Source organism: Eimeria acervulina, genomic scaffold, assembly GCF_000499425.1.
Source record: "Eimeria acervulina Houghton genomic scaffold, Eah_scaff135, whole genome shotgun sequence".
NCBI lineage: Eukaryota > Apicomplexa > Conoidasida > Eucoccidiorida > Eimeriidae > Eimeria > Eimeria acervulina.
Window position 1 is genome coordinate 1 of NW_013550273.1, and position 18351 is coordinate 18351.

Genomic DNA, 18351 nt, shown 5'->3' on the forward strand with positions numbered 1-18351 from the left:
TGTGATGTCGCAGCTGGACTATCACCTGAGGCATTGCTACCCTTAAAAAAATTGGTCGTGTTTGGTCGTCATCTACGTGCCGTTCAGGGAAGGACATAACAACCGACGTGTTCCATCAACCCATTTCAAATGGAGGGATGGGCTGTCAATCCGTACAAACGATCGTAACAGCAACACACTTTGGGCATGCTATCTAGACGTTTAACAGTACAGATGACATGATCCGAACGGTTGCAGATTTGCATGAGGTCATCAAGCCGGCAAAGCGATCAAGAAGCTATTCTTGCCTGTATCAACAGACACGATATTGGATCTCTTAAGAGAGAGGCAACAAGCTGGATTTAAGTAACTTGTTGTCAGAGCTGCTGGGAACATATAAGTGAGCAAGACGCGAATCGAGACTGGGATTGACGGGAGCTTGTATCTTGTTCAGAAAGCAGAAACCTCCCACACTTTGATGCTTTCTGGACAACCTTTTCTGCGGAAAGTTTGTCCAGAAAGCCCCAAAGTGTGGGGCCCAACCCCACAATATACAAGGGGCTCGACTGAATAGGAGAGCAGCAAGTGACAGCAAAGAGAGACGTAGAAAGGCGTATATGTGCCCCTCTACCCTCGTATGTGCGCTGATATGAAGCATTGATAGATAAGTTTGGAGCGCACTGTTGGACTTCTGTTCTCGCTACTACGGGCTGGTACTTCTCGTTGTACCGCTCTATCTATATTGCCCCCCCTGTTGAAGTTCTCTCTGTTCTACCAACCATCTTCTATTGCCTTCCTGATTGCTTCGTAGTTAAGAAAAAGCCACATATCAGCGCATGCTGAACAACTGTAATGGCAAATGGCAGTTGTTTTCTTTGCTCCTTCTATTTAGCGACAATTTTCGTGCGTCTCCTCGGAATAAAAGTACCAGTAGAAACTGCGGCGTTCTATACGAATGCTTCGTCCAAGTACAAAAAAGAAATCCTCCACAACGCCGTCACATCCAGACTGGGGGCAAGGGGGAAAGCACTTTTTGTGAACTCTTTTGTTTACAAAGACACCTTCAGTCGGATGGATGCTCTTAAAGTTTGGCATACCGTGATACACAGAGGGTACTGCGAAGGAATTTGCACAGATAACAACAACAGCAAAAATAACAACATGTCCCGCTTCTCCGTCTCCCGGTTGGCTGCAACAGTCGCCTCAGGGGGTTTTGCGTGCCTTCCAATGGGGAAAAAATGATGCATTTGCATGGTGCTAGGCCTTTGAATAGGGGGAAAAAGATGCATCTGCATGCAGCTCGGCCCATATTGCCCCTTTTGGCTCCCTCCACCTGCAGCATAGTTTGGGTAAAGTTGTTGCATGCGCTTCTACTTGCATGCAGGCCGTCTTCTAGCGGCGGTGTTGCAAGTATTTATCAACTGTCTACCGTGTCAGTACATGTACGAAAGGGGGCTTTGTGATGTCCCTTGGGCCCTTGCCTCTTCACCCCAAAAGGGACCAAAGTTGCTAATGAAGTCCTCTGTTACACAGTAGTAGGCATAGACAATCCCTGTTACTCAGCAGTTACCCCTACAAGCAGCCGGCCTACAGTGCTGCAGCAAGTCTGAAGGCAGTACCACCAAGACAGCAGACTCAAGGTGTACAGACACCTCAGCAAGAAACCCTGTTTCGCTCTGCTGGAGCTATTTAATGAAATCATGATTTCCCATGCCTACCCTGATGTCTGTACCGCTGCACAGTCCCCTAAACACACTACAAAAACAACCGCAACTCAGCGCCGCCCTACCTCGTTGCCTGCAGCATCTCAAGCCTAAGTTGCAGCAAAACAAACATCGCTCTCCTATGGCCTACTCGTCTGTGGCGGCAGCGCTGAACCTGCTGCTGCTCTGCAGCTCAGCGGCTGCTGCTGCGGTGTCTGTCCCCTTGAGGAGACCAATGGAGTCGGATAGCCTCGCCTCGGGGCCCATCTGCGGTGCTGCTCTATTGAGCGTCTCTATTTGCAAGCCTGCGACGGTAGCGTGGTTATTCTTTTCTCGTTTCTGCCTGGCGGGTGCAGCAGCAGCAGCAGCAGCACCTGCTGCTGCTGTGGATCCGTAGGCAGAGTCCAGGCCCTGCAGCAAGGCTTCCTGGTCTTGCACCAACTGCCGCAGCGGCACCTCCATAGCAGACAGTCGCTGCAACTCGACGGACAAGCTCGAAGCGCTGCAACTCTGCGCGAGCTGCTGCGGCGTGCTGCTGCTGCCCTCTTGCTGCTGCTGCTGCAGCACGTCTTCAGCAATCGCCAGTCTCCCCCAGCGCCCTGTTGCCTCCGCAGCAGCTTCCTCTTGCTGTCTCACTTCCTCTGTGTCTCCTTTCGAAATTCTCTGCCGCCCAGCTGTCGTCTCTAGCCCGAAGAAGCCCTGCGTCCCCTCGCTCACCAACCGACGGGCCGGATGCTGTTGCTGCTGCTGCTGCTGTTGCTGCGTGTCCGTTCCGTACCTGGCGTCCTCAGGCATTCGTTGCTGCGCAGGTACCAGATGGTCTGACGTCTGCTGCTGTGCAGCAGCAGTAGCATCAGCAGTTGTACCAGCAGAGGCCATCCCGCCATCTCCCTCTGTTGGTCTTGACGAAGCAGCAGCCAAAGAAGGGCCCCTCACCTGCTGCTGCGGTTCAGCAACAGCCAAACTCCTACCCTCCAGATACATTCTCTGCTGCTGCTGCTGCAGCAGCAACAAGGGGTCGGTAGCCCCGCGGTGCTGCGTCGAGGCGTCGCTAGCTCCTGCAGCAGAAGCAGCAGGCGGAGGGAGCAGCAATCTCCACGCCACTGCTCCTGCTGCTGCTGGGGGCGCCCCTAGAGGCTGTCTCCTCTCAGCAGCAGAGGCAGCCGAAAGCGGGCCAGCTGTGGCACTTATGCAGAAGGGATAAGAAAGGAGACTCTGGGCCCTTGGAGACTTTTCAAGCCTCTGCGGTGTACTGGAAGGGGCAGCCGTACACACCGGCAAGGCAGACCCCGCAGCAAGCAGGTGCCCGCATACAGCCTTTGCAGAAGCAGAAACAGGAGGAGGAGCTGCAGCAGGAACCGCAGCTGGGGCAGCAGGAGCAGCAGAGCGCGGGCGGCCTGTGCCTACGCTTGCATTTGACAGGAGAGAAGTTCGCTGGATGCCAGTGTCTTGCATGTGAGGCAGCACCTCTCCCCTCATCCTGCTGCGGCTGCTGCTGCCGCTGCAGCAGCCGCAGCAGCGGCGCACATCTGATGCAGCAGGCCCTTCCAGGACCCCCTCTGCTGCAGCAGCGGCGCGAGCAAAAGCGAGAGCAGGAGGAAGCACGGCCCCGCTACAGAGAGGGTCTGGAGAGGAGAGAGATAAAGAAGAGGCAGCAGCAGCTAAAAATGCATCAGACCGAGGGGGCAGCAACACCCCAGAAGGCCCTGAAGGCAATACCCCATGCTTTTGCAGGTGCAGCTGCTGCAGGTGCTGCTGCTGGTGCTGCTCCTGCTGGTGCTGCTCCTGTAGCGGATTGTAAGGAGGCAAGGGCCCTAGAAGTACCTCCGGTGGCGCCTTTGCTCCCCACAGCCCGTCAGGGTTGCTGGTGCTTTCGCTGCCTCTGCCTCGCAGCAGCAAAGGCTGCTGACTGTGCTGCGCCTGCCGCTGCGGCTGCAGTTGCCCCTGCTGTTGCAGTTGTTCTTGCTGCTGCTCCAGTTGCTCCCGCTGCACCACTTGCAGCTGCTGCTCCAGTTGCTGCTGCGGCAGATGCAATTCTAAACCCACGGAAGACAAAGGTGTGGGCGACAGCTGCTGCTGGTGATGATGCTGCTGTACCTGCTGCTGGTGATGATGCTGCTGTATCTGCTGCTGCTGCTGCAGCTGGTGCCGCTGCCTCTGCCTGTCTTGCCGCTGCTGCAGCTGCTGCAGCTGCAAACCCAAGCGCTCTACCCGCAGCAACGACAGCTGTAGCAGAGGATCGACTTGGCCCATGAGCTGTTCAACTAGAGAAGCAGAATGTCGCTGCAGCAGCAACAGCACTTGCTGCTGCTGTTTCTCCTGCTGCTGCTGGTGCTTCTCCTGCTGCTGCTTCTGCGACCCATCCTGAAGGCAGCAGCGCAGACGCCGCAGCAGCAGCGGCTGGAGCAGCAATTGGAGTAGCAGTAATAGCAGCAGGAGCAGCAAGAGTAGGAAGAGAAGTAGTAGCAGAAGCAGCAGCATCAGGATGGCTGCAGCTCTACTATACCCAGCGTGAGCACATGAAGCAAACGAAACAACAGCAGAAGCAAACGAAAAAAAAAGAAAATGCGACAAAGACAACTTGCGGACCCGCCTTCTGTGCTACGGCGTACCTGCTGCTGCTGCTGCTGCAGCTGTTGCTGTAGTCTGTCAACCTCAGCCTGCAAAAGGCGGAGCTGCTTCTGGAGAGCAGCAGATGTTCGTTTTTCCTCCAGCAGCAGTTGCTGGTGTTGCTGCAGCTGCTGCTGCTGCCTGTTGTACGACGCCGTAGCGGCGGCGGCCGCCGCAGCAGCAGCAGCTTCCCGCGCCTCTCCGCTGCAGCAGCAGCAGCAGCAGCAGCAGCAGAAGCAGCAGCACGGCAGGGCACGTGAGTGCATAGCAGCAGACTGCTCGCGTAGGTAAAGAGAACCCAGTGGGAATTCAAATGCATGCAGGCAGAAAGAAGAAACACAGAGACAAATTAATGTGAAATTAAAGTGCTATAAGAGAGACTGACCTCAAACTTGCCACCTGAGCAGCAACACGAACAAACAGCTGCTTCGCTTCTTTGTCTCCTTCTCTCCTCCTCAGCCGCTCTAATCGCAGCCGCTGCTGCAGACGCATGCAGCGGCTGCACTGGGTCGTCCCCTCCCTGCCATCGCTGCTGCCTCTGCTGCTCGTCCTGCTGCTGCTGCTGCTGATGCTGCTGCTCGTCCTGCTGCTGCAGCTCCTGCCGTTTCTGCTGCTGCTGCCGCTGCTACTGCTGTAGTGTTGAGTTTGCCGACCCCTCTGCTCCTGTGCATGGAGACCCGCATTTGCTGTTCTCTGATGCCGTGGCTGCTGCGCCTTTCGATGATGTTTCCTGCCAAGTATCTGTTGTTGCTGATGGTGGTGGTGGTGCTGCTGCTGCGGGTCTTGTTTTAGCAGCAGCAGCATCTGCATCGCGCGTTCCTTCACGTGGCTGTCAAAGACAGTACCAGCAGCAGAAGCAGCAGCTGCTGCAACGGCAGATAGCTCACCTGCTTGTTTCTGCTCCATCTCTCCTTGCATAGGCTCCTCTTCCATTAGGCTTGCAGCTGCTGTCCCTTCAGGTGCTTCTGTTGCTGCTGCTGTTGCTGCTGCTGCTGCTGGCGCGATAGCCATGGTTTCATATGGTCGCATGCGGAGGTGAGGCTGCAACTGGTGTCTACCGTCTGTTGTGCTGCTGCTGCAGCTTTGAGGCTGCTGCTGCTGTTCATGTATGTTGCTGCTGTGTTGCTGCCGCTGGTGCTTCAGTTTTTGCGCTGCTGCCTGCTCGTGACGCTGGTGGCTCCATTGTCGTTGTACTGCCGCTCATGCCGTTTGATTGCTGCTGCCGCAGCTGCTGCTGCCGTTGCTGCTGCTGCCGTTGCTGCTGCTGCCGTTGTTGCTGCTGCCGCTGCTCCTACAGTTCCTGCTGCTGCTGGTTCGGTGCACGTGCATGCGTTGCTGCAGAACTCCTTGCCTTTCCTCTGAATTCGGTAGGCCCCCCAAGCTGAGCGTGTCGATTATGCAGCCAGCACAGCTGTTCCCGCTGCACCAGCTACTAATGCAACAGCGATCTCAGCAGCACCTGCTGCTACTGCTGCCCCCCCAAGGTGGTGGCCTTCCTGCCCTAGGCAGCGGCCGACGGGCGGAGCTACGTGCACAAAGGAAGAGGACAATTAAAAAGAACTAATTAAAACAAGGGTTCAAAATTATTATTTCAGTTATTGAAGGAGAAAGACAGAACTTCTTCACTCGCCTCGTGGCGCTGCTGGGGGCAGAAGGGGGCCTCCAGCAATACCTCAGGGCAGCGCCAGCTTCTGTGGGTCTAGAGGGGAGCAAAGAACTCCTTAGTGTATTATAATACTATTAAAAAGAGAGATGCAGTGACATAAACCCGCTGCAGGAGCAGCAGTAGCAGCTGCTGCTGCTGCGCACACATGAGGGGCCCCCAGCACAGCGACCGCCAGCAGCAGTTTGCCGCTGCTGCTGGTCGTTGCGTGTATGAATAAACATAATTTTTGAGTTTCAATGACTCTTTCTTCTTTACTTGGAGCTTTTGAGCGCCCTCTCTCTCCCCACACGAGCTGCCGTTGCTGCTGCTGCTGCTCCCTGTCGCGGCTGCTGCTGCGGGCTTCGTCCTGAGTTTATCAGCAAACCACACCAGACGGAAGACGCAGCAGTAGGTTTCAGCAGCAGTGCATCCTCAACACCCAGAATGCCACAGGAGTAACAGGCGGAAACAGCAGCAGCAGGAGCTTTCATAGTTTCTTTCTCAGTGCAACCTTCCTGTCTCGCGCCGAGCTGGATTCCCGCAGGACGCTGACAGGCAGCAAAGAAGCCGGCAGAGAAAAGCAGCAGTAGGTGCGCCGCGAAGACAACTGGCCGCAGCAGCAACAGCGGCAGTGAGCAGCAGCAGCAGCCACAGCAATGGCAAACCGCTACTTCACCCCTTTCCGTAGTGATGACGGGGATGAGATTCGTCGCGCTGCAGTTGAGGCGGCGGCTGCATTGGGTTCCTGCGGCTGGTGGGACCGTGAGCGCGTTGCAGCAGCAACAGCAGCAGCAGAAGGGATAGACAGCAACAGCAGCAGCACCAGCAGCCTGCTCTCGCTGGCAAGCCTTCTTGACTCAGCAGCGGAGTACATGGAGCAGCTTCCCCCTCATGAGGACTCTATTCCAGGCTGTATATACTTGGGAGATGCTGGGGTGGCCTATGCTTTGATTAGGTCCGGTTTCTGCTGCTCCCCCTCCTTAGGCTGCTGGTGATGCTGATCTTGCTGCTGCTGGGCCACGCTGATCAAGCGTTACTGGTTCTGCACCTGCTGCTGTTTCAGCAACAGCAGCTGCTGGGTAGCCTTGGAACGCCCGCTGCTGTTGCAGTTACAGTTGCTGCTGCTTCTGTTGCTGCTGCTGTTGCTGTTGCTGCTGCGGCTGCTGATGCTGGTGCTGCGGCCTCTGCTGCTGCCGCTTTCTAAGCTTTGTGTGCTGCTGTTTTTTGTGGTGTTGGTATAGGAAGGCAGAGCGACTAATGGTAGCTGCAGAGGCAAAGAGGCGCTGCATACAAACAGCCAGCGGGGGAGAAGCTGCACCATCGTCAATCCCCGCAGCAGAAGCAACAGCAGCAGCGGCAGAAGCTGCTGCGGCATCTAAAACAGCAGAAGAAGCCTTAAATGAGGCCCTCGCCATCTTGTCTTCTTCCCATGAACGAGAATGCGGAGGCTCAGCAGCAGCAGCAGAAGCAGCAGCAGCTGCAGCAGCAGCAGAAAGGTCCCTGCGGCGCCGCTTCACCTTCCTTCAGGGATATGTCGGTCGTTTGGCTCTGACCGCAGTGGCCCTTCACCTTCTAAATAGAGAGGCAAGCATCCGACATTGTTGTTCTTGCTGCAGCAGCAACAACAACAACTGCTGCTGCTGCTGCTGCTTCTGGCTGCTGTCTCTGATGCTGCTACTGTCTCTTTGTTTGCTAGATGTTGCTGGTTTCCAGGTTGCAGAGGGTGAATTGTGCTTAGAGTTATTAATTTTTGATGTATTTTGGTTCTGTGTGTGGGTGTTCGTTTGGGGTGTATATACCGGTGAGTGTTTGTGGGGTGTTGGGGCGCGCAGCGGGAGGCGTTCTCTGTGCTGCGTCGGCTGGCAGCAGCAGCGGCAGCAGGGCTGCCACGTATGCAGCCCGAGGAGTGTGAGCTCCTGTATGGACGGGCCGGGTTGCTGTACGCGCTGCTGTTTACTCGCTGCTTGTGGCTGCCTCCCCCTCCCTCCGGCTGTTCTTCTTTCTTCTCTTTGCTCGCAGCGAGACAAACCCAGTCGACCAGTGCAGCGGCAGGCCTCTTCAGCGACTGCTCCAACCAAGACACCAGCAGCAGCAGCAGTAGGAGCAGCAGCAGCAGCGGAAGGAGGGCTCAGACGGAGGAGATGTATTTGCAGCGTGCTACAACTCTTTCGTTGGAAGGCAGCAGCGCGAGTTTCAGGTGGCCAATGTCTCTCAACTACGGCAACAGCAAAAGCTTTAGCAGCAGCAGTAGCAGCGGAGGCAGTAGTAGCCGATTCGACAGCAGCAGCAGCTTCAGCAGAAGCAGCAGCAGCAGCGGCAGCAGATGCGGCTGTTGCTCGGGCGCATGTATGTGCGGGGAGAGAGGCGCAACACGCGTGCTGCTGCTGGCACTAATAGCGCAGCTGGTGGGGCAGCTAACAGCACAAGGAAGAGCAACAGCAGTCGCTAACGAAGGCAGCAGCAGCATGCAGCCTTTGGAGCTGGAAGAGCATGAACGGCTGCTGCCTTCTTCTGCTGCTGCTGCCTTTTCAAAGGCAGAACCTCTCCCGTTGCTCTATGAGTGGCATGACAAACAATATTTAGGAGCAGCGCATGGCGTGTGTGGGGTGTTGTTGCAGCTGCTGCATGCAGTCGATACTCTATACCATGCTGCTGCTGCAGGCTGCTTCCCGGGGCCCTCCAACCGCGCAGCTGCACCTGCTGCTAGCGCTACTGAGACGGCTAGTGGTGCGGGTACCTCAACAGAAGAAGCAGCATCACGGGAGGAGGCTGAGGCTGCAGCAGCGCGGCTGCTGACTTGCTCTGCTTCTTTCTGCAGAGGGATGCAGCCGACAAGGGGGTCAGAAGAGGTGCCTGTGTTTTGTGCTGCTGCTACGGCCTTTCTCTGCTGTAAGGACGGGCTTGCTGCTGCTGCTGCTTTAAGAGACAGCGTGCGCAGGTTGTGTCTCTCTTCTCTGGTGGCGCTGCTGCGCTTCCACCTCACAAACTCAGCAAACCTCCAAAGCAGTATCGGCAGCAGCAGAGATCTCCTCGTTCAGTGGTGCCACGGGGCGCCTGGTTTGCTGCCGCTCCTCTGCTGGGCAGTCGATATACACAGAGACAAAGTGTGCTTGCTGCGGGCCCAGCAGCAGCAACAGCGGGAGCAGCAGCAGCAAGAAGGCGCCGGCGGCCGCAGTAGTTGGGCGTCGTCCGCTGCACCGTTGCGTGCGCAGCAACAGCAGCAGCAGCAGCAGCAGCAGCAGGAGTGTGTGCCTCAGTTGTACCGCCGTCGCTGGTCTAGCGCAGCAGAAGACACGTCTCTTCGTTTAGAAGACTTGAATCATTTCATAGAGTGGGTGGAGGCGCTGGGAGAGACAGTGTTTACTCGGGGTTTACTCAGGAAGGGACTGGGTTTATGTCACGGGATAGGAGGTAACGGGTTGTCTCTTTTGTGCTGCTTCAGCAGCACAAAGTCTCCTCGCTGGCTGCGCCGCGCGCTGCTGTTTGCCTTGGAAGGCATTAGGAGACACCAGCAACTCCTTCGTACACCAGATAGGCCCTTCAGTCTTTTTGAGGGGACGGCAGGATTTGCTGTCTTCCTAAGGGACTGCGCAGAGGCGCTGCGTGCAACATCAGCAGCATCAGCAGCAGCTGTTGCTGCTGCTAATCCCGCTGATGTTGGTGCTGCTGCTGCAGCTGCAGACTACCCGCTGCCTACCACCTACTACTTCGTAGGCTATCAGTTGCCCCCATTGCCTTGGGAGCGCGGCTATTGTTGATTCGAGCGTGAGTTTCTCTTCTTGCACCAGGCCGAGCTGTCTCCAGCAGCCCGAGGAAGCAGGAGACAGGAGACAGTCTCCTAGGGGGAGCCCCCTCAGCGAGACAAGGATCGATACAGAGACGGAGGCAACAGCAGCTGCACATGCATGAGAGGAAGAAGAAAAAGAGGAAAATGAAGACTTCATCCCAGTCACTTAGCCACTCTGTCTCCCTATGGGCTTAACGTAGAGGCTGCTGCACAGCTTGAAGCCCTATTGAGCCCTCTCCTTTTCAGGAATCAGGTGTGGCTGACAGGGACAAAAGAGACACAAGAAACAAAAGGAGAAGAGAAACGCAGCAGCTTCGGGTGGATGGAGGAGACGGCCTTGGCCTGCAGACACCCGAAAGTCTGACTGTCTCCTACTTGTTTAAGCGACTCCTGTCTCCGAAGAGGGACGCCACTTCGTTTTGACTGAGGCCCATCCGGTACCCTCTCCAGCATGAGAAGACAGCAATAGAGCACGCGGGAAGGCAGTGGGAGAAGCAACAGACCCCAAGAAGAACAGGCAGTCTCCTGCAGCGAACAGGAGACTGTCTACATCTCCGTTTTTTCTCTCATCGACTACAGGAGACTGTCTCCTCCCAATTCTCTGTCTCCTAGTGCAGGTGACTGTCTCTTTCTACTGATTTCTCTGCGTCCTTCTACGGAAGACTGTCTCCTTTCAATTCTCTATCTCATACTGCAAGGGGCCGTGTCCGCGTAATTCCCTATCTCCACTGCAGGGGATAGTGCCCCTCTGCAATTCTCTGTCTCTTAGTGCAGGAGGCTGTCTCCTCCCATTTCTCTGTTTCCTCTTACAGGGGACTGTCTCGCCTTCCTAATCCTCTGTTTTTTTCTGGTGGGACTGCCTCCTATTAATTCTCTGTCTCCTAGAGACTGTCTCCTCCCAGTACTCTGCCTCCCACCGCAGGGGACTCTCCTCCTCCCAACTTCTCTGTCTCCTAGTGCAGGAGACTGTCTCCTCATGGTTTCCATATGCCTTAGGGCATGAAAAAAGACTGCCTCTCACTGTCTCCGACAGCCTGGAGGCTGCACCTGCGCTGGAGGATGTCTCCTTCGCTGCGTGTTTGCTGATTTACAGAAGGAAGAAACGAAGGGGTTTCAGTTTGCTACCAGCTATCTAGAGACAGGCAAAAGAATGCACCATACACCGTACTCAGAATTAGACGAACAGCAGAAGGAAACTGTGTCCTCTGCCGCCTGTAGAATGTCTCCTCTTTTGTCTCCGCAAAATAGCACAACCAGACGCGGGTAACGGTTCGTGGCTTCACGGACCCCACTCCGAAGGCTCTTCAGGGTTCCGCTCTAGGGTTTAGGGTTTGGCTTTAGAGCTGAGGGCTTAGAGCATAGGCTTTGAATTTAGGGTTTGCCTTCGCCGCATGCATGTAGAGGCCCTTTACTCCCCTTTTAAGCTGTAGGGACGGAGGGCAGCATGCAATTGTGTATAGATTGTCAGCGGTGTCTCCTCTCTATTGTCGCTGGGCAGCGGGCCCAGAAAGGAGACAGTTTGACTAGAAGCTCCCAAAAGAGACAGCAAGGCGAAAGGAGACAGGTGCACGCATCATGAGGGGCTAGGGCTACGTATCTCTGTGTGTGTATATACACCGGACGCACACGTCGGCAAGCAACGAACAACTCTGCAGCAGCAGGAGATATTAGGTTGCTGCACAGACAGGCAGACGAACTTGTAGGCAAAGCATAGAAAAACCGAGCAGAAGCAACAGCTGCAGCAGCAACTGCGGGTGCTGGTGCTTCTGCTTCATGTGCTTCTTACGCTCCACTGCTTCCCCTAGGGAGCTGCCGTCGCTCAGCGTTCTCCTTACCTGGCTCCATGCTCGCAGCATATGAATCCACGAAGAGCGAAGAAGGGAGGAGTATAGGAGTGCCTCATTGCCTTCGGCGAGTCCCAGACTCAGCACAACTTCCTCTGTTTATTTCTGTTTGCGCATTTCCCTTTTAGCATGCTTGTGTCCCTCTCTGCCTTTCTCCGTGCCTCTGTCTTGTGTCTCCGTTTGTTGCTTGCTCTTATTTCGTCTCTGGTGCTCTCTCTCTATTGTGTTTGTCGGTCTGGACTTGAATATGTCTCCTGCTGCAGCAGCGGCAGCAAAGTGACCGAAAAAAACCATGTGAGGCTGCAGCTGCTGCTGTTTTTCATTTTTCTCCGGTCAGTTTGCCAAAACAGCAGTACCAGCATTAGCTAAAAAAGGGCAACACTAGAAGCACCCAGCACAAGGAACTTGCCTCTCTCTCTCTCTCTCTCTCTCTGTCTCTCCATACATACATACATACATATATTATATGCATATATCGTTGCATGCATTTTATAGATTAAATATACATATTATATTGTCTGTTTGAGAGAGACTTTGTCTCTGTTGGCTGTTCTATGCTGCTGCTGCGTGCAGCCGCAGCAGAGACCACAAAGTTTTCTTGTTTTGCGGCTCTCTCACGAGACCCCACACCTCAGCATGCATGTATACATGCATGCACACTGCTGTTGTTGCTGCTGTTGCTAGGGCTAGCGCTTGCGCGCGTGTATGCATGCTGCAGCTCCCCGTGTTGCATGTGTCTCTTTGTGCGAGTGCAGTCTGGTGTTCTGCTTGCAGCAGCATCTGTCTCTGCCTAATTCTCTGTCTCCTTTCCTGTCTCCGTTTCCGCCTCTGTCTGTCCTCAAACTGCAGCTAGCCGCCGGGTCAGAATCAGAGCAGCATATGAACAAACGAAGAGACCGAAGCAGCGACAGGCAAAGAGACAAGAGCAGAGGGAAAGAGATTGAAGCCAGACAGAACACAGAAGCAGCAACAGACGAGAATCAGAAGCAGAGAAAGAAGCAGCAACAGGAGCAGCGAGAGTAGATAGAGAGGGAGAGAGAAGAAGAGACAGGAGAAAGAGGAGAGACACAGGCCGAGACGGGAGACAGGGAAGGAAAGACACAAGCAGAGACAGCAGAAAGAGAAAAGGATACAGCAAGCGTCTCCTCTAGAGCAGCAGTTTTTGGATGAAGACCTGATAAGGAATGTCTTCTTCTTCTGGGAAGAGTTCATCTAAGACAGCATCTGCTTCTTGTTGGGTCAGTGGCTCTCCAAATGTAAGGAGACACTTTTTTATGTCCTTCTTCTTCACCTTCCCTGTCAGTTGCAAGTCCATTGCCTCAAACAAAGCCAGTAGGTCTTCTTCTGAGTCTTTGTGCGATGTTTGCATGCAAAACTCCTTAAAGGCAGCAGCACCAACAGAAGCGCCACACTTATCTCCAAAGCGCTTCACCTCAGCTAAAGAAGGAGAAGCACCTGCTGCCCTTGCTGCCGTTGCTAGCTGCCCCACCGGGAACGAACTCTGGCCCTTCGCTGCTGCAGCGAAGGCTGAAGCGATGCTGCTCTCCGTTGCCATCTCGTTCTGGGTGCTGCTGCTGCTGCTGCTTTTCTCCTACTACGAGCCGTGCTGCTGCTGCTGATGCTGCCACCCCCAATATGAGCGCTTCTGCTGCTTCTGTTGCTGCGGATGACGCCGATACTGCTTCTGCTGCTCCTGCGGCTCCTGCTGCTGCGGCTGCTGATAAGTGTGGGTGCCGCTCCTGGTGCAGCGGCTGCTGTTGCAGCAGCAGTTGATGCTGCTCCTGCTGCCGAAGGAGGAGACTGCTAGATAGGGACTAGCCTTTAGGGTTATGAGGAAGCCCTGGGCGAAGACACCTCGTGTAGAAGCCCAAAGAGGACTTCTTTTAAGGAGACATTCAAATGCTGATGTATGTGAGGAGACACACAAGTGCCTCTTTGTCTCTTTCTCGTTGTCTCTCTGCTTGTTCCTCTCCCACTCTGTTTCTTCCGCCTGTCCCCTTCCTGGCTGTCTGTCTCCTTTCAATGTGTTTCTTCTACCTCCTCCTCCAGCGTTTGTTGAGGAACCTCAGAGGCTTTCTATTCAGTAGCGTTGCTGCTGCTTCTTCCCTTCTTGCTTCTTCGTCTGCTTCTCGGCAGCGGAGCACTGAGTAGACGATGGCGCAAATAACAGCGAATGCAATGACGCAAGAAAGAGGGAAAAAAACTGGGTGAGGCGATAGAGTTCTGAAATATAACAAATGAGGCCCGAAGGGAAGAAGACACGCAACTACCAACGCAAATATCAGCAGCAACTTGGGACCCGAACCCTCCGAGCCATCCATTGCAGATTGCAGCCGTTGCTGTTTTTGTGCTGCTGCTGCTGCTGCTGCTGCCGCTGTCCCCGCTGGGCTCTTTGTCGCGGAATCCCTCAGCTGCAGCGCACGCTGCCTCTGCTGCTGCACACGCTGCTGCTGCGTACACCTCGAGCAACTGCTCGGTTGTGTTCTGGTCTGCAGAAGACTAGAAGGAGACAGAGGAGTTGCAGCAAAGAACTTGAAACGAGCACAGTCAACAGCAGCACAGCAGCTAGTGGAAGTTGCAACGGGAGGCCCTTATACAACAGGCTGTTAGGGTAGGCTGCATTTACTGAGGAAAATTCCTCACATAGAATGAAAAATATTCGAATAAATAAAGAAAATTGAAGAGGGAAGCACAAGGAGACGATATGCAAACCCCAACACTGCCTGCGTTCGCATCGAGGCCTGTTCTAGCTGCTCAGCAGCAGCAGCAGCAGCAGCGGCTGCTGCTGCTGCTGCTGCTGCAGGTCGCTAGTACCCAGTAGTAGCGTTCGACTGCGTTGTTCTTCCTCCTCCGTTCGTCCTGTTTATATTTTCATTTTGTCTTCCTTTCCTTAGTACATTCTCCCTTCCTTGTTTTTATTATTTGCTTCGGGCCTCCGCAGCAGCAGCGCCGCCGCCGCATCGAGGCTGTATTTTTGTTCTTCTCCTGTGTCTGTCGGCTGCTGCGTGCAGCAGTAGAAACGGCGTTTAAGCCGCTCTGTAATTTCAAGTGAGTCAAGGGTGTAATATGCGTCTTTGCAGCAATTCGTCTTCTTCCTTTTAAGCCCTCTCTAAGCAGCAGCAGCAGCAGCAGCAGCAGCGGCAAGCCACAGCCTCCTCCTCGGTGTTGTTCTCATATTCTCTCGCATGCAGGCGACGTCTTATTTTGTTTATTATTGAAAAGAAATTGAATAAGAGAGAAGGCATAGGGGGCACAACGAGCTCACCAACCTACAGGCAAACGCAGCTGCTGCTGCAGCTGTACGGTACTGGCAGCTGCTTCTGCTCCTGCTGCTGCGATGGCTCCTCCTCCTGCTGCTCCTGCCTGAAGCTGTTTTTCCCTCAAGCGCACGCACTGTATACACCAAGCGGTCTGTGTCAGATTGCTGTGTAACCTAACTATCCCCTTTGCTGCTGCTGCTGCTGTTTGTTTGTGCAGGCTCTCACCTCCGTTGCTGCCTTGGTAGAATGGCCAGCAGCAGAAGCAGCAGCGCACAGTACATGACGCCCCGAGGCAATTCTGCTGAAGGCACCGAAGGAAACAACTTCTTGAAGCACTTACACCACGGCCAAGTCGTGCAAATGGAGGCCCCTCAGCAGCAGCAGCAACAGGGTTCGGAAGAGCACCATTGGGTAGACCAGCGGCAATGGGAGGAGAGGCAGCGACGGAATCTGGCGCAGCAGCAGCAGCAGCTCAACGAGGGCTCCCCTTACTGGCAGCAGCAGAAAGGCGAAACACAGGCACATTATGATGCTCCTCTGGACACGGATAAACTGACTTTGGCTGTGCTGCAGCACCTGCAGCAGCAGCCACAGCTACAGCAGCAAACTGAAGATTTGAATAAGATGGTGGGGGAGGGGGAGTGGGAGGCCCCTCGCAAGGGTTCTTCTTGGGTGTATTCTCGTGCCTTGTCTGGGTATACAGGTTTCACCTCGAAGCAAGCCACTGCAGCAGAAGCAGCAGCCGCAGACAACTCGGAGCAACTGCAAAAACAATCAACAGGACTTCAAGCAGTCAACTCCGGCATTTATGTAGAGGGCGTTAAGCAGTGGAACGCAACAACAAACTCCCCAGTGCTACCTGTAGGGGAGGAGGGTAAGAACAGAGGAAGGAGACAGTTGCTTTGAGAGACTCTGCCTCCTTCGTTTCCTTTCTCTCTCTTGTATTAGCCCTAGCCTGTCGGTTTGCCTGTGGCTTCTTTGTCTCATTTGCATTGGCCGGAAGCTGCTGCTTGAGTTGAGTCTATTTTGATTCCTTTTTGCCTTCATTGTCTCCCGCTTTAATGCTTGCAGTAATTTCTGTTGTTGCAGAGTTCGTGGGGTGTGCGTTTTCCCGTCTACCTCGAATTCTCTTGGATGTCTTTCTTCGCTTGTTTGTTTTCCGCGTTCTTGTTGCTTGAATACCTTTACTTATTATTGTCGCTGTTCCTTTCTTATGTCGTATGTATTCTCTCAGTTTCTGTTTGGTGTCTTGCGTGTTGTCCCCTTTACAGCGTAATGTCTTTATCACTGTCTCTATTTCAGCTTTAATGCCTTTTTTCTTGTCTTTCTTCTTGTCCTTTATTTATATTATTGCCTTTGTTTCACCATAGTGGCTTTATTGCTGTCTCTGTCTCGGGTCAGTGCAATGCCTTACTAATATTCTGTCTCCATTTAATAGCCGTTTTCTTGTCTCTATCTCAATTAAAGCCTTCTTTTCTGTTTCTGTATGCAGTCCGTCCTCTGGAGAGTCGCAAGTTTACGTATGACGCGACGACACAGGAATACGTGAACGCCTGCGATGCTGGGGATCGGATCCCAGCGGAGGAGATGCTGCAGCTCAGCAAGGCCCTTTCCTCCGCCGCTGTAAAGGAGACAGTCGTTGATGTCATGAGAAAAAGAGCAACGCTGCGCAAGATGTCCAGGGCTTCGCGCCTCTTCCTGAAGCTTGAAGATAAGAAACTCTCCACGTTGACGGTGCATACATATACACATGCGAATATAATAGCGCCGCATGCCTGCATGCATGCATGCAGCCCCACATGCATGCATGCAGCGCACGTGCATACCGCCGTCCATGCATGCACCCACACGTTGCTGTATGCATGCATAAGGACGTCTCTTCCTGTGCTTCGTGGGGTTCAGAGATAGCGACGGACAGTTCCCTGCGGTCGATAGTTTTCTGTGGCTGTCTCTGGCGTAGAGACAGAAGCAGTGCATAATGCTGGTGGTTGGGGATCTCCTGCTGCCTGTTGCGCTGCGTTGTTCAGGGCTCTGAGGGTCTCCTACCGCCTGTGGTTATGGCCTATCTCCCCGACAGATATATCAAAACGTATGACCGAACCAACTGTATGGGGCAGCCCATCTCCACCAGGAAACACCAGCCCAACTGCTGGTGCAGCTGAGTTGCTGCTGAAAGGCTGCTGCAGCAATGCTGCTGCAGCTATGCTACAGTAGAGCCCCTGGTCTTGTGCGTTCTTTGAGCTCTCCCTTCCCCAGTCCCCACCCCCGTCAGTGCAATTTGCGTAAGCATCTCAGCCCTCTTAGGCTTGAACGCTTGAACGCTGTTGCTTAGGCTGTTGTTTATTATCTCGTACGAGACGTGGAGGGGCACCTGCGCACTGCACCAAAGTGTAGAACAACAACGCATGCATGCACTCGAAGCGTGCATGCAAGTTTGGGGCTGTCTCTTTCCGTCTTTAACAGCTTAGGAGGCAGCTGGGGCTAAACAGCCTTGAGGACGGTACATCGGCAGCAGAGTAAGACTGGGCAGAGAGTGCGAGAAAGTGTAGCACATCACAAGCACACAACAACTTCTGCTGCGCCCAGTACTCAGCCACACATCTCTCAGAGTGCATGGCCAGCCCAGGCCTGTCTTCATTGCAGATATATACTGTAAATACCATACTGTAGGCCCCCAATAGAGAATGTGGATTATGCACGATAGGCATTCGTATACAATATATATATATATATATATATATATATATATATATGCGGGTATACACTTTTGCTCAAATTGAATGAAAGTTTGGGTATTAACATGTATATGCAAATACGGGCCTGCATATGTGCGTAGATGCTGTTGACGCAGTGTACGCATTCTTCTGAAATGTATTTGCATCATGCATCCATTGTTATTGTGATGAAAATTGGCCTTCCCCCAGTTGTAGACACCCCAAAGTATAACGATGCGTTTGGAATCCCCCCAATGCATGCGAAAGCTCTCTGTACTAGCAAGCTAAGGGACAAAGTGTTTGTGAATGCAAAAGAGCCACCACGAGGCCTCCGCAAGGCGTAGTATGTATACACTGTAAAGCCGATATGATGTCTCCCTGGTTGGTATGCAGTGCTCATTGTAGCGTGCACAGTGACAACCCCCGCAAACAACTGCGTAGGGAAATGCAAGCTAGGCCAGGTGCTTGCAGGCATGCATTCATGCATGCACGGAAAGGTCTCTGTGATGGTATGCATGCCATCACATGGCGTGTTTCTGTGGCGGCGGAAGTATTAGAAGGTAAAGAAAGAGCTTGGGTTTTCGTTTCTTTGTGAAACCCCCAAGGGTACGAAGATTCATTGAAGATGGGGAGCGGCCCTTCGGGTCTCAGAGGCTGAGCTGTGCACTGCATCCCCACGAGTACAACCTCTGCATCAAAAGCAGCTGCAGCACCTGAAGGTGCTGCTGCTGTTGCAGCGTCTACAGGGCATTCATGAACTTCGCTGTGTTGTGCTCCCACATAAGGGGAAATTATGGTCCCATTAGCAC

The 18351-nt window shown here is 53.9% G+C and overlaps 4 protein-coding genes across 4 annotated transcripts; 2 read left to right on the forward strand and 2 right to left on the reverse strand.

The window, feature by feature from the left end:
• Positions 1 to 1829: 1829 nt before the first annotated feature.
• Positions 1830 to 5303, reverse strand: EAH_00019770 (hypothetical protein, conserved; the record flags this gene model as incomplete). The annotated part of the gene is made up of 3 exons (XM_013397246.1): positions 1830 to 4046; positions 4295 to 4496; positions 4678 to 5303. 3 exons carry the CDS (start codon positions 5301 to 5303, stop codon positions 1830 to 1832), a joined length of 3045 nt encoding a protein of 1014 aa, XP_013252700.1.
• A 1290-nt stretch (positions 5304 to 6593) lies between these two features.
• Positions 6594 to 9695, forward strand: EAH_00019780 (lanthionine synthetase C-like protein 1, putative; the record flags this gene model as incomplete). The annotated part of the gene is made up of 4 exons (XM_013397247.1): positions 6594 to 6892; positions 7179 to 7494; positions 7770 to 7845; positions 7957 to 9695. 4 exons carry the CDS (start codon positions 6594 to 6596, stop codon positions 9693 to 9695), a joined length of 2430 nt encoding a protein of 809 aa, XP_013252701.1.
• A 3020-nt stretch (positions 9696 to 12715) lies between these two features.
• Positions 12716 to 13123, reverse strand: EAH_00019790 (myosin light chain TgMLC1, putative; the record flags this gene model as incomplete). The annotated part of the gene is made up of 1 exon (XM_013397248.1): positions 12716 to 13123. The coding sequence occupies one exon, from the start codon at positions 13121 to 13123 to the stop codon at positions 12716 to 12718; it is 408 nt and encodes a 135-aa protein (XP_013252702.1).
• Positions 13124 to 15188: 2065 nt separating this feature from the next.
• Positions 15189 to 16990, forward strand: EAH_00019800 (hypothetical protein, conserved; the record flags this gene model as incomplete). The annotated part of the gene is made up of 3 exons (XM_013397249.1): positions 15189 to 15702; positions 16321 to 16562; positions 16856 to 16990. The coding sequence occupies 3 exons, from the start codon at positions 15189 to 15191 to the stop codon at positions 16988 to 16990; spliced, it is 891 nt and encodes a 296-aa protein (XP_013252703.1).
• Between the last annotated feature and the right edge of the window lie 1361 nt (positions 16991 to 18351).